The sequence below is a fragment of the Notolepis coatsorum genome (genome assembly GCF_963971535.1).
Source record: "Notolepis coatsorum genome assembly, chromosome: 6".
NCBI lineage: Eukaryota > Metazoa > Chordata > Actinopteri > Aulopiformes > Paralepididae > Notolepis > Notolepis coatsorum.
In genome coordinates, this window is record NC_140170.1 from 47,222,623 (window position 1) to 47,238,637 (window position 16,015).

Sequence of the window (16,015 nt, forward strand, 5' to 3'; positions counted from 1 at the left end):
AGCGCTGGTTTCCCTATGCTTTTTCTTTCTTTTGTTGTTGTTGTTCTTAGCTCTATTCTATTTAAATCTTTCAAAAATGTTCTTATGTACCACAGTTGCTATTGCATCTACACAGGGCCGCCTCAGGGGGTGTGCGAGCAGTGCGGTCGCACAGGGCCTCGCGGGAAGGGGGGCCTAGCACACATTTTTTTTTTTTTTTTTTTTTGCGATGCCCCCCTTCCCGCGAGGCCCTTTTTTTTTTATCACAGACCTAAAATCTAGTTTTTTTTCTTTTTTTTTTTTTAAACTTTTGACCAGTCGCCTGGTTCTTTTAGCGTTTTATCGCTTTTTTCTTCGCATTCATACTTGGTCAAGTTCGACCGACAGAAGCAGGCTGAAAGGGTTCAGATGGGGGGGAAAGACACTCTGGGAAAGGCACGGCTGCCGTCCGGGATTCGAACGCGCTCAGCCCCAGATCCGCGCGAGCGCGGTTGTCCACGGCGCTGAAATAGCACTCGCGGTACGTGGTGAGCTACTGGAGCTCCCCGCTAAATTCTAGTTTTGCTTATATGCTTATATATTTCACATTAGACACGTTTGTAGAATGTGTCTGACTTGTTCCTGGCTCTGAGGCTCTGCAGGGCAGCTCTGATGCTCTGCAGGCAGCAGAATTGGTTTCAATGAGGGGAGGGGTTACAGGTAAGGTAGCGTCTGTTGAGTTCATTGTGTGTGTCTGTGTGCGTGCCGGGGGGGGGGGGGGTGGGGCGTGAACCGACTCATTGCCAGACGTGAGCGATTCGACTCACGCTCACGGCAATGAATCGGCTCTTATGAACGAGTCGCTCATGACCGACCCATCACTAGCGTCTGACTATTTCGCGCGTGCAGCATTGGAGGTTATGCCAGCCAAGATGAAGAGGACATCGTTCGGCAGATGGACTGAAGATGAAAGTTGTTGCATGTTAGACAGTTCAGTCAGGCTAGCCATCCCGGCTAAAGACAGGGACAGCTAGTTAGCTTTAGCTACGTTATAATATTGAGTGCTAACGTGTGGTTCAGTCGGGATATAGCCATGATGATGTCGGCTAGTAGCTAGCTTAGCTAAAGGCTAACTAGCGTTAGCTAACCTAGAGACAGCGCGTGCAGCATTGTTATGCCAAGATGAAGAGGATGGTCGTTCGGCAGATGAACTTCGTCAACTCCACGCGGTTGTCTCCATCCTCTTGGACGTTTGGTGAGTTTTTAATGCACTCTATTCTATTCCCGCCGTGGATATCTCTCTCTCTCTCTCTCTCTCTCTCTCTCTCTCTCTCTCTCTCTCTCTCTCTCTCTCTCTCTCTCGGGAGCCAACCGGGCCGACTAGCTGTTGAAGTACTAGTAGCTAACGGTGTGTGGCCTGGACTTGTTGCCGGCACCGCTATGGTAAACACCACTCTGTAGTGGGACGTGTATTGCCTTCTTTTTCCCTTCTCTCTTCGTATGAGAAGAGGAAAACACAGCGGCTGTCTGAAGTGTTGGCCTGTATTGCTTTTCTCACGTTGTACAGTTTTTCAGTGGTAGCCGCATAGCTTGCTTCTGCGTTAGCTAATGGTTAGCGATAGCCGGGTTGAGCTAACTGTTAGCCAGTTAGCTGTTTAGCTACGACGTTAGCTGCCGGCTGCGCTCGGCTGGGAACGTTAGTTTGATGCTATCAGTTAGCCTAGAGTTAGCTGTTAGCTTGTGCTATGACCATTGACATTAGCCGTGAGAATAGCAGGAGGCCCTGGCACTCTGACTACGACATCATCTTTGACAGAAGATGTAGTCGGGCCTGCACCATCACAAGGCTCCGGCCATAGCTTCTTTTTGTCCCGCCAGCGAGAGGCCTTTCGTCAACGTGGAGACCTGTGTTGCGGCCTTTCGCCCTGCGTTCCTTGGTGCAGGTAAGATGTCCATTGGACATTACCCCACTCTTCCTTCCTTCCCCTCCCGAATGTTTTGTTAATAACGATGTTTTTTTCAAGGCAAAACATATGTTACTTCACAACATTTGGAGATACGACATGTGCTGTGTGTGAATTGTCTTGGTCGTTTGTGTAGCTTGGGTAGCGTTGGCCAAAGCTGTGTGTGGCCTGGTGTCAGTACCTGGCTACTCTATTTGCAGTTAGCCTATTTAGCTGATGTCGGCCCTTGGCTCCTTGCTACTTTGTTTTCTCTGGTATAGACCCTCTTCTCTTTGGATTTAAGTGTTGATCTTTGTCCTTTTGGATCTATGTATATTCATGTTGCCTTTGTGAAGTTATCTTTTCCTTCTGTTTTGTTCTTCCATTAAAAGTTGAATATCCTTTAGGGGCTCATCTTTGCTTATCTCTCTCTCATACATGCTCTCTCTCTAACACACACACACACGACACACAGACATGCTCTCTCTCTCTAACACACAAACACACATGCTCTCTCTCTCTCTCTCTCTCTCTCTCTCTCTCTCTCTCTCTCTCTCTTCTAACACACACAGTCTGCCTATGGCGGCCTTTCTCGATGGCTAGGCTGTGCTCGCTGAGTCTGTACCTAGTCAAGGATCTTCAGTCACAGTGCTCAGGTATTCTGCCACTGTGTACTCTCTGTTTAGGGCCAAATAGCATTTCAATTTCTTTCCAATGTGTCTCTCGCTCTCTCTCTGTACACTGTATATTGACTGTAGAACGGGAGCTCTCTCTCGCTCTCTCTCTTGCTATATGTTGACTGTATCATGCCCAGCCTCGGGCCGCGCTATTATTTAAGAATATGTTGACTGTATGAAAAAAAAAAAAAATTATATATATTTTTATTTTTATTACCTTTTGGGGGGGGCCTCCCGTTTAAATCTCGCACAGGGCCTCGCATTTCTCCCAGGCGGCCCTGCATGTACATATGTGTTTTATTACATGTATATTGATCGAAGAGGTGTTTTCGGAAAAAAATTGGCGGATTTCAGCTGTCCTGACTGTGGTGGGAAGTTTGTTCCACCATTGTGGAATGCGGAGAGAGAATAGCCTGCTTCGCTTTGATGACCCCCCCCCCAGGAGTTGGTCTCAGGTGGCCAGAAGATGCAGAGCGTAGGGGTCTTGAGAGTTAAGATAAGATATTCCTTTATTGATCCCCTTGGGGAAATCCGGGGAGTGTGAAGGGGCAAGGAACCCCTTGGTAATGGGTACCACTAGTGACCAGGTGACGAGGGACAGTCGTTTGCAGCTAGCAGCACCCAATTGGATCGCTAACATGGTGGAACGCTAACATGGTGGAACGCTAACATGGTGGAACGTTAACATGGTGGAACGCTAACATGGTGGAACGCTAACATGGTGGAACGCTAACATGGTGGAACGCTAACATGGTGGAACGCTAATATGGTGGAACGCTAACGTGGTGGAACACTAACATGGTGGAACGCTAATATGGTGGAACGCTAACATGGTGGAACGCTAACATGGTGGAACGCTAATATGGTGGAACGCTAACATGGAACGCTAACATGGTGGAACGCTAACATGGTGGAACGCTAACATGGTGGAACGCTAACATGGTGGAATGCTAACATGGTGGAATGCTAACATGGTGGAACGCTAACGTGGTGGAAGGCTAACATGGTGGAATGCTAACATGGTGGAACGCTAATATGGTGGAACGCTAACATGTTGGAACGCTAATATGGTGGAACGCTAACATGGTGGAACGCTAACATGGAACGCTAACATGGTGGAACGCTAACATGGAACGCTAACATGGTGGAACGCTAACATGGTGTTGTGTGTCGGAGACAAAATGGGCATTAAGATACAGTGAATGAGAGATAGGAACGGTCACATAATATAAGTAAAACTTAAAAATCAACAGGCAGGTTGATTCTTCAAATAATTCTGATAACAGTGAATTTCATCATCAAAGCAAGGAATTACACGTACCAAAACAACACGTTTTAACGTCTGTTTGTAACTATTTCATTTTCCATCCCAGTAAGATGAATATCAATGGATTTTGTGTCAACAACTATACATGAATTTACATGAATGCATCCAGGAACCATTTCAGTGTCCTGTGCTTTTTTTTAATGAGTGTGGGCAGGGAATTCAGAAATAGCTCCATGAATGAAACCACGTCTCTCTATTTTTATCTGTATATCTCTCTTTCTCTCCTTCCTCTCTCTGACTCACTTTCCCATCCTCTTTCTCACTCTTTCTCTCTTTCTCTCTATCTCGGTCTCTAAGTGGGCTACTATCCTTTGTTGTGCCAATCACACAGATCAAGTCAAGTATATAGGAGGGTTATGCAATATTGTTACGTAATTGTGTTTAATCTTTTTTTGACTCTTCAGGCAAGGGACCTTTAGATTAAATACTAATGTGGAAATTGTAATGTGGAACTACACACACACACACACACACACACACACACACACACACACACACACACACACACACACACACACACACACACACACACACACACACACACACACACACACACACACACACACACACACACACACACACACACACACACACACACACACACACACACACACACACACACACACACACACACACACACACACACACACACACACACACACATGTACCTGCCCCAGGCTCTGCTCTGACACATTGCACACTGCTTTAACACAAAGATACACACAACCAATTGTTAATTATAGTATGATTGTTGGAAAAGGTTTTGTATATAAACTGTACACAACCACACACTCTCTCACAAACACACACACAGAGTTATCCCATACCTCTATAAGTGGGTGCCAGTGTGCAATAGGTTTGCGAGGGTATGACAGCATCTCGTTCCAGTGGTCACGACCCAGACTCTCTGCCTCGCTGCCCACCCTGCACACCCCAATCACCTCGTTGTGGCCCACCCTGTGGGAGGAATAGGAGACATGGTTAAAAACTGAGATACAAGGCGGTTAGGTGGCCGAGCGGAGATTGCGTTCGTCACCAGCCCCGGAGCTGAGCTGGATTTGCCTGTTCGAATCCAGCTCACAGCTCCGGGGTTGTCACCAGCTTGGCTGGCCGTCTGCACTGATACAATTGGCTGTATCAGAGGGTGGGAGAAGCTGGCGGGGTGGGTCCGGGTCGTTGTAAACAGCGACTCCTACAGTTCGGTCGGGGCGCCTGCTAAGCGCGGATTGGACGTGAGGGGGATAGTGTGGTCCTCCCACACGCTACGCCCTCTCAATGAGAATCCGCGCTGCCAGGTGAAAAGAAGCGGTGATTGGCTGGACGTGTGTCGGAGGAAGCACGTGGTAGCCTCCACTCTCCCAGATGATCTGACTGTGGGGGGTAAGTGCGCAGCGATCAGGAAGGGACTGGGAATTGGCATACGACTAACATTGGGATGGGAGAAAATCGGAGGAAAATGGAGGGGGAAAAAGACCAATAATAAAAAAAAAAAAAAAAACTGAGATACAGTACACAGGGCGGCTAAGTGGCACAGTGGGCAAGGCGCTCGCCACTAGTGCAGGAGATGCTGGGTTCGAGCCCAGCTCTCGGCATTGCTACCAGCTTGGCTGGTCGTTCATACTAACACAATTGGCAGTGTTAGGGGTGGGAAAGCTGGTGGGTGGGAAAGCTGGTGGGTGGGTCCTGGTCGTAAACAGCGACTCCTACAGTTCGGTCGGGCGCCTGCTCAGCGAGGAAAGGATCTAAGGGGGGTAGTGTGATCCTTCCACACGTTACACCCTCTCAGTGAGAGTCCGCGCTGCCAGGTGAAAAGAAGCGGTTGATTGGCTACACATGTGTCGGAGGAAGCATGTGATAGCCTCCACTCTCCCAGACCGACCGTAGGGGGTAGGTGCGCAGCGACCAGGAAGGGGGATTGGGAATTGGCATAACGACTAACATTGGGATGGGAGAAAAACTGAGGAAAAAGGAGGGGGAAAAAGATTAAAAAAATAAAAATTATAATAATAATAATAATAATAATAATAATAATAATAATAATAATAATAATAATAATAATAATAATAATAATAATAATAATAATAATAATAATAATAATAATAATAATAATAATAATAATAATAATAATAATAATAATAAATAATAATAATAATAATAATAATAAATAATAATAATAATAATAATAATAATAATAATAATAATAATAATAATAATAATAATAATAATACTGAGATACATGCAGTTGGATTTGTCATACAAGGAACACGCTTTGTCGGGTGGCTGATTGGCACAGTGGGCAAGGCGCGATCGCCTCTAACGCAGGAGACGCTGGGTTCGAGCCCAGCTCTCGGCGTTGCTACCGGCTGGCCGGTCGTTCATACTAACACAATTGGCAAGTGTTAGAGGATGGGAAAGCCGGTGGGTGGGGATTTGACGTTGTGGACAGCGACTCCTACAGGTCGGTTTGGTGACGCCGGTGCGACGGAAGCAGGAAGTGACGGGGGCAGCGTGAGCCTCCCACGCGTTACTCCTCGCCACTGAGAGTTCGAGCTGCTGCGGTGAAAAGATGCAACAGGCTGCCTCCTCGTGTACCGGAGGGGACACGTGATGCAAGGCTTCTATCCTCACTACAACCGACCTGTGGTGGCATAGTCTAGAATTTTTTGTGATAGTGAATGAATTCACTTTTATTTCCTTGAATATTGTTGTGTTTTATTTTAATATCCCAATACTACTAAAATTATTCTATTTCTAGAGTTTGCGCCACGTAGTGTAATAATGTGCTGTCTTGCTTCATCAGACACTGATGAGCAGAACTGAATAATTGTGACAAGTAGGAATGTCCGATATTATCGCCCTACCGATTGTGAGGGCTGGAGGAATTCTGCATGCAGCCCAATGAGGGGGCGTGCCGTTTTTCTGCTCCACGCACCTGAGAGGAGTTTGCAATCAGCTCGGGAGAGTACTAGTATTGCAGACTCCCCTCCACTCCTTGTCGGTCGTTCTTGTTACTACCATCTACTGCCGCGTCTCCGGCGTGAGACGTCGTGCCACCCCTGTACATCACCACCTGTCGCCGTTTCCTGGAGTGGGACACCGTCTTCGCTCTCTATTACTCCACGGGAGGATCCCAGTGTTCCCACTCTAGATGTCCTGCCGGCTACTTCCCAACTCCCTCTACATGGACCTCGTTCCTGGGGTGAGGCTCGCCATCGCTCTCTATTACTCCACGGGAGGATGCCCGTGTTCTCACCCCATTCCCCTTGGACCCCCTGGTTGCTGCGCTGCCCATCGGCAGCATTCTGGTCGGGAGGATGCCCGTGTTCAATGAAGAGTCCTGTGTATTTTTGCCCGTGTTTTCTGGAAGATTTCCCATGTACCTCTTTGCCTGTGTGCTAGAGGATTCCTGTGCGCCCCTTAAAGGCACAGTGCCGCGTTTTTTGTGTTCATGGACTTTGGTGTTTTTTCCCCCTTAAAGGCTGAGTGCCGCTTTTTTGTATATAATAAATCATGCCCTTGTTTTGGCTAACTCTGATTACCTGTCGGTGTCGTGCAATTGGGGTCGCATTACAAACCATAACACCGATATTGGCATTCAAATGTAATATCGGAAATTATCGGTATTGTTTAAAAAAAACATAAAAAGTATTTTTTTGTCTTTTTTTTTTACATTTATTTAACCTTTATTTACCCAGACAGGCAAGTAGGAACAAATTCTTATTTTATTTATTGTGAAAAGTATGCATAATGTTGTGTTTTTTGGGGGGGGGGGGAAACCCTGCATATATCGGTATCGGTTGATATCGGTATCGGAAATGAAGAGTTGGACAATATCGGTATATCGGATATCGGTAAAAAAGCCAATATCGAACATCCCTCGTGACAAGGGATGCTCTGTCATTTCTCCCTTTCCTAATTTTTTTTTATATACTTTATTTTCACTTTTTCAGTTTTATGTAAACAAGAGCAACACACAAAAAAGATGAAAAGGAAGAGACAAAACTAAAATAAATGTAAACAAAAACAAAAAGTTGCCAGACAAAAAAAATAACAGTGTGACTGAACTCAAGGTGATACACAATGTGTTATATAGCCAGGTAAAAACATACAGGGACAAGTCTCTGTATACTGCAATTATTTGTCCTTCAGATAGTCAATGAATGGACTCCATATATCTGAAAACCTACTGTATTGTATTGTGCTCTTTAGATCTGTAGAAGCGGATCCTCTCCGTCTGTATGTTCATGATAATTACATTGAGCCATTTCTGGAAGCACGGCGTGTAGGTGATTTCCAATTGTTTAGAATAATTTTTTTGGCGGCAACCATGCCGAGCTTCTGCAACTGTTGTCCCTCAGTTGTGTACCTTAAGTCAGTCTCTGAACACCCAATCCCTTTCCTCATTTTAAACAGGTCGGTACATACAAATTCTTACGTACATTTTCTTTTAATAAACTGTTTTCCGTGTTCACGAGAACAGTCCATAGGAATGACCCACTGCATTCACAATGTTGTAAGGGAACATCACTAGCCTCAGTGGCTTCAAGATGCATCGTCCAGTTGCCTAGCAATGGTGTCCTCACCATGAACTCACCAGTTACACTTGAAGGCCACATTGAACCGGAAATGTTTTCGTTAGCAAGGTTTTAGCAAAAATGCATGTGAAATACTGAGCATACGACGATAAATGAGACTTAAATTATAACTGCACAAGTTGTGAGAGAGTTTGTAAACGGATGTTTTGATATAGTTTTTCTGTTGTTTAACCAAATCTCTGTTAACTTCAATTAATTCCAAAGTAGTATTCCAAAGCCTACCGTTCTTTGGATTCTACGTTCACCATGGAGACATGCAAGAAGAAGAAGAAACCTTCAAGGTATCACGGGGTGAGTAACTGACATACAAATGATAACTTTTAGATGAATACATGATTCCTTCAGCAGTAGTCTTATTTTCTTTTTCTTTAGTTTTAATGGTTTATGGAGTGTATGAAAGACACCGAACTGACATGAATTTAGCACTCATGATAGGTCATGTGTAAGCACTAATAACACTGATTGTACTGTGCATATACTATAGCTTATTGCCATAAGCAGTGCTTAATTTGTGCCGGTTCTTGCCGGAACAAGATCCGGGACGCGTCTATACTTTCCGCAATGGAGCTCGGTTTCCGGGTTCCTCTGATTGGCCGCGACCCCCACGTGACCCACGCTAGCACGGCCCCTTATCCACCGCTGCCGCTGCCCCTACAGCTCGCCGCTGTCACGTCATGTTAATATGCTGCTTATGCAGTTATCAGCTGTACGCTCGCTTCCTGAGTCAAGAAACGCGCCACTCTGAGTCAAGAAACGCGCTGTTGGTAACACCACCCACTTCAATGACAGAGCTCTCTTGTTTAATAATATTGTCGCGTCATCTTAATATGCTGCTTATGCAGTTATCAGCTGTACGCTCGCTTCCTGAGTCAAGAAACGCGCCACTCTGAGTCAAGAAACGCGTTGTTGGTAACACCACCCACTTCAATGACAGAGCTCTCTTGTTTAATAATATTGTCGCGTCATCTTAATCAGCTGTATTTGGCATAGACGCCTGAGTCAAGAAACGCAGTCATCTTAATATGCTGCTTATGCTTTCTCAGTCAGCGCTAAGTGCAGCATCTGCGTCAACACACAGGCGAGCGTCAACACAGCGGCGAGCTGTAGCGGCAGCGGTGGATAAGGGGGCGTGCTAGCGCGGGTCACGTGGGGGTCGCGGCCAATCAGAGGAACCCGGAAACCGAGCTCCGTTGTGGAAAGTATAGACGCATCCGGGACCTCCCATTTCATTGGACCCTCTCTATCACTGTCATAATCTGTAATACATTAGTCTAAAACCATGTTATTTTATTATTTTATTTCCCATTAATAAAGTTACTCATAAATCACTTGTTTACGTAGGCATAGCATAGTGGACTATTTTTGCTCAATACTGCTGTCTAAATCAATAAAAAACTGAGCGCAGTGTTTTTTTTTTTTTTCTATCTTTTTTCCCTCTCCTCTTTTTCCGATTTTTCTCCCATCCCACTGTTAGTCGTTATGCCAATTCCCAACTCCCTTCCTTGTTGTTGCGCACCCCCCCTACTGTTGGTCCGGGAGGCCGGAGACTATCACATACTATCCTCCGACACATGCGCAGCCAGCCGGCAGCCAGCCTGGCAGCTCAGATTCTCACTGGGAGAGTGTAACGTGTGGAAGGTCACACAACCTCCCGCCAGACCCTTCCTTCGCTGAGCAGGCGCCCCGACTGAACTGTAGGAGTATTTTTCTGTTTACAATGCCCAGGACCCACCCATCAGCTTTCCCACCCTCTAATACTGCCAATTGTATTAGTACGGACGACCAGCCAAACTGAAAACAATGTGGAGAGCTGGGATCGAACACGCGAACCCAGCGTCTCCAGCATTGGTGGTGAGTGCCTTGCCAACTGCACCACCTGGCCGCCCCTGAGCGCAGTGTTTGAGTGTGAACTAGCCTACTGCTGACTGTGTGAACTATCCTACTGCTGACTGTGTGAACTAGCCTACTGCTGACTGTGTGAACTATCCTACTGCTGACTGTGTGAACTAGCCTACTGCTGACTGTCTGAACTATCCTACTGCTGACTGTGTGAACTAGCCTACTGCTGACTGTGTGAACTAGCCTACTGCTGACTGTGTGAACTATCCTACTGCTGACTGTGTGAACTAGCCTACTGCTGACTGTGTGAACTATCCTACTGCTGACTGTGTGAACTAGCCTACTGCTGACTGTGTGAACTATCCTACTGCTGACTGTGTGAACTATCCTACTGCTGACTGTGTGAACTATCCTACTGCTGACTGTGTGAACTGCCTACTGCTGATTGCGGCACAGATGCTGACGTTAGAGCACGAATCTGGAAAGCACGTACAGCATTCGTGCAATTACGGAACATCTGGAGCGCCAAAGAACTGACTTCCAACACCGAAGTCAGATTCTTCAACACCAACGTCAAGGCAGTCCTCCTATACGGAGCAGAGACGTGGAGAACTACAGCTGCAACCATCAGGTGTGGGTCGTCATTAAGCCAGACACCATCAGCAACAGTGAACTCTGGCAGAGAACAAACCAGCTGCCTGCAGAAGAAGAAATTAAGAAACGCAGATGGCGCTGGATAGGCCACGGCACACCCTGCGAAAGCCTGCAAGTACCACCATCAGACACACCCTAACATGGAACCTGCAGGGCAAGCGGGAAAAGGGGTCACCCAAGAAACACTTGGCGCAGAGACCTGGAGGCAGACACCAAGACCATGAAGATGACCTGGAGCCAAATGGGGAGAACAGCTTAAGACAGAGATGCCTGGAGATCGTTTGTTGACGGCCTATGTCCCAGAAGGGGTAGTAGGCGTAAGTAAGACGTAAGTAATCATTGTGGGCATATAGTGCATGTGTCGTTTAGGCTCCATTGTCATGTCAGAAGATGCAACAATATTTTATATCTGTGCTGCACATGCAGCGTTGTTTAATGTCATTCTTGTTTCATTTCAGGACAGCAGCACCTAGGTCTGTGCATTAGTCACTGTTTTGATGCATTCTGCTATATTTCAAGCTATATTCCAAAGCTAAGGTAACTAAGCAATTAGAATTTAGAATATATTGAATACAAAACATGTGAAACCTGTTGAAAGGTCAATGTCCTTATTCTTCTACTATTGATCATTTGTAAGGATGGACATGTTGATACTAAAGAAAAACAAAGACTAATAAGAGGGGGAAAATATGCATTATTTAAACAAACCAGAACTGTAGAACTATCCCTTGTCGCCTTGTCGTCATTTCTCTCTACAACTATTAACTGTTCATGGTCTGCCCTGTCCACCCGCAGACTCAACCATTGGCATATCCTTATTTATAAGGCTATCCTTGGACTGCTGCCACCTTACTGTATATGTACATTCTCCAAAAAAGTATGGGCAGTTATGGTCTTCATTACCAAGGCTTATTTTTACTAACTGTCCCTCGGGTCCGTACTGAACTGGGAAATAGGGCGTTCAGATATGCAGCTCCCTCCACCTGGAATCAGCTACAAAACCACCGGAACTTGCATGAGCTGGTCTCACTGGTTGCTTTTAAAACCCTTCTAAGCGATATGGAATCCAGCACATCTGGCTGCAGATGTTTTGACTGACTTTAAATGGTGCTGTGAATTGTGTCATACGTTTTCGTATGTAAATGTGAAATTATAACTGTGCTGCTGCTGCCTATCTTCGCCAGGAGGATGCTCTTGTAAAAGAGATTTTTAATCTCAATGAGACTTTTTCCTGGTCAAATAAAGGTTAAATAAAATGGTATCCTGACACCTGCAACCAGGAACAAACGAGGGGGGAAGCAGCGACTTGGATTTGCTCCCTGGTTGTGAGGAGGATGCACGAGCCACTCACTGGTCAATAAGCCATCGATAGCGGTAAGATTGAGGAACTAACCGGTCGTAGTCCATTACAGCGATGAGGAGGCTGATCTGGTCAATGTTCTCTGGCGGCACGTCGAACACTATGGCCTCGTTGTACACCGGGTTCAGAGTGTTGCGCTTGGTCGACGTCTTCCGCTTCTTCAGCCTCCGGCCTTCGCACATCAGGGACACCTTAGCGTACGGGTCTGGAGGAGAGGGGGGGGAATCGGGGGGTAAATGGTAGGTAAATGGTAAATGGTGCATTTATATAGCGCTTTTATCAAAAGCGCTTTACAATTTGTCATTTTTTACCCATTCACTCACACATTCACACACCGACGGCGGAGGCAACCATGCAAGGTGCCAAGCTGCTCATCAGGAGCAATTAGGGGTTAAGTGTCTTGCTCAAGGACACATCGACACGCTGCCCGGGAGGAGTGGGAATTGAACCGGGAACCTCCGGATTACCAGACGGCTGCTCTACCTCCTGAGCCACTGTCGCAGGTCTGAGGTAAAAGGGGAGAATGACAATCTAAGCCACAGTAGATCTGGGCTACACTTGTATTAAGGGACTCTATGTGCACTAGATTTGTTTAGTCACTATTATCTGGGACAAGGACGCCTATCTGCAGGACGTGTTTGTTGCTAGATATGATTTAGTATAGAATTGCACAACTGGCTAATGGTACGTAGGTGAGCAGAGTGAAACGTTGTGTTGTTCTTATACATAATGTCGTTGGTCGAACTTCTAGTGAATTAAATAAATGTGAAGTCGAACTGCTCCTAATTCTTTTGTGTTGCCCCTGGAATGTCCTCAAGGACCCCTGGGGGATCAGGTTCAGATACCACTGCAGCTCAAAACACTGTGCCCCAGTGTTTACGCAGATGTCACACGAGCAAACCATTCATGAGTTTGAAACGACCGGTCCTCTGCATCGACGGCTCAGTTAATCACAGTGAGAGTGAAAAACGTCTTCAATCCAATAAATCAATGGTGCAGCAGCGGCTCCACAGAGGGGTACTGAGCGAGCAGCTCCACGTTAATTGACCTATCTCAAGCCCCGCCCTCTTTTCATGCTCATCCATCACAACCGCTGCTTCCCTCGGACTAATGAGGTATTGAGAAAAGAGGGCGCCGCTTGAGATCAATTCCAGATTGGACATTCAACCACAAAAAGTCTCTTAGTCCACACCTGAGGCTCCGGTGATATCCATGGCTTTAAGGTTCCTGGCTTTGATCATGGTGATAGTGAGTCTGCCGGCCGTCGGGAGGTAACACAGTGAGAACATGAGTTCCCCCAAGTCCACGTTGTCCTGTAAAACAACACAGAGACGTGAGTTCCCCCAAGTCCACGTTGTCCTGTAAAACAACACAGAGACGTGAGTTCCCCAAAGTCCACGTTGTCCTGTAAAACAACACAGAGACACAACGTTATGGCAGCACCTCTTTTCCATGGTCAGCGTGGTTCTAAACAACAACAGCGATACAGAATACTGCACATCAGAAATGCAAGTGAAGTTATAGATAACATTCAGCCACTAGATGGTGCACTACTAGAGCACCAGCATGTCATTTATCCAATCAGGTGAATTCCACGTGGGGGAAATGGGAAGTAGGGAGGGGATACATGCACGCAACATGTAAACAACAACCTTTTTATTATAAATTCACTAATCAAAGATTTGTTTTGGGGGGGGGGGCAATAGAGAGAGAGAGAGAGAGAGAGAGAGAGAGAGAGAGAGAGAGAGAGAGAGAGAGAGAGAGAGAGAGAGAGAGAGAGAGAGAGAGAGAGAGACCACAATCGTGTTGGAGTCACAGAGAAAGATTAACATGTACAACGCTACGCCCAACCCTGCGCGTCACGCGACAGCTTGCCACATGATATAAACCGAGCCTCAACAGTTCCCAAAGACACAACCCGTCTAAACCCTTCTGCAACTGCACTTTATAGATAACTCTTCTATGAGACACTGAGCACTATTCCTAATACCGATATCCATCACTGTCAGGGTTCAAATAATCCATTTGTTTGGCTGAATAGTAGAAGAATGTCCCACCTCTTGTTCTGACGCCACAGCTAACACCACCACCATTCCATAATTATTTGCAGTCGTTTATCAGTAACAGAAAGGGCGTTTGAACTTCAGGGAGTCTGACAACACGGTGAGCACCATTATTTCTCTGGTTTTCTCTGTAAGAGACCCCCTGCTTTCCAACCCCTGCCGTGTTTGGATGACGTCAAGCTCTCGTCCCAATTAGCACTTCTGAGAATAACGTGCAAGAGTGTGAGAGTGTGTGTGGGGCACAGGCTCTCACCAGCTCTCACAGGGTTCCTTACAGAGAAAATAATGGTCTTCACATGGCTTTGCCTCCAGTGCCAATGTGTCTTATACGCACCTTGGGAGGGCATGGCATTCCCAATCACAGGAAGAAGGAACACGATGAAGTGATTGATCTATATCAAGATCTATATTCTATATCAACAATTGCTTCCTTGGGATTGAGGATCAGAGCAAAATTAAATAATATAGGGTTCAATTATTTGGACACTGTTTTATTTGAACTTTTCAAGCAATTCAAAATTTTACGTGGAGATCTCCCAAAGGAAAACAGGCTGCATTTACTGTACTGTAGTGTATAGCACCTTTATCCAAAGCACTTTACAATTTATGCCTCACATTCACCCATTACCTTATACATCTTATACATGTCCTTGAGCAAGACGCTTAACCCCTAACTACTCTCGATGAGCAGGTTGGCACATTGCATGGTTGCCTCCGCCATCGGTGTGAGAATGTCTGACTGAATGAATGTGAGGCATAACTTTTAAAGTGCTTTGGATAAAAGCGCTATATTATAGCCCATTGAATCGAACTGGGAACCTTCCGATTACCAGGCGACCACTCTACCTCCTGAGCCACTGTCGCCCCCGACTACAACAAGATTCGTTCCTTTCTGTGAAACTTTGGATCGTTTGGAATTCGAGTGTCATGTGACGACTCAACTGTATACAATAAATAAACACACACACACACATACAATAATTCTGCGAATTCCTTATCAAAGCATGTCTGTTCATGGTCTGTTCCCTCCCGACAGCACATCATGGCTTTGTGGGTGCGGTTGCTATGCGCTCATGTTACTATTATCTCCCAGATTGTTCTTTGTTTGGGAGCTCTTTGTCTGTTGGAACATGAATTAATAGAACAACTGTAAATAGTTGTGTATTTGTCTTTGTCATGCAATGCCTGTCAATTAGTTCAAGTAGACAGCTGAAGGTCAGCTGCAATTGTAGTCGTGGAGAGTTATCTCTCTCTGTCTCTCTCTCTAAAGAGAATCCAATTAGAGAAATTAGTTGATTTATCACAGCTGTCGACATGGACTGGACCTGGACACACACATATATGTATACAGGGCCGGACTGGGGAAATAATTCATACCGGGAGATATAGCGCGAAATATAGCCCCAGTCAGGCCACTTTTTAAGCGGGGGGTCTGGGGGTCCCCGACCAGGAAATTTTTTGTTACAAAGACTTAATTTCCTGCATTCTGATGAATTTTAGTGCATGTGAATCACAAACGAATGAGCCAACAATGTACTATTATGAACCTCAAATAAAACTGTTATGGCAATGCTACTCTCTCCACCTTCAAAAAGAAAA

General features: G+C 45.9%; 1 protein-coding gene across 1 annotated transcript in view; it reads right to left on the reverse strand.

Moving 5' to 3' along the window:
- The window catches only part of syt9b (synaptotagmin IXb), a gene marked incomplete at its 5' end in the record, with an annotated part of 183,171 nt that overhangs the window by 9,700 nt on the left and 157,456 nt on the right, over positions 1-16,015 (reverse strand). The window contains 3 exon segments of the mRNA XM_084316129.1: positions 4,733-4,862; positions 12,387-12,558; positions 13,546-13,666. Coding sequence (XP_084172255.1) covers positions 4,733-4,862; positions 12,387-12,558; positions 13,546-13,666 — 423 coding nt within the window.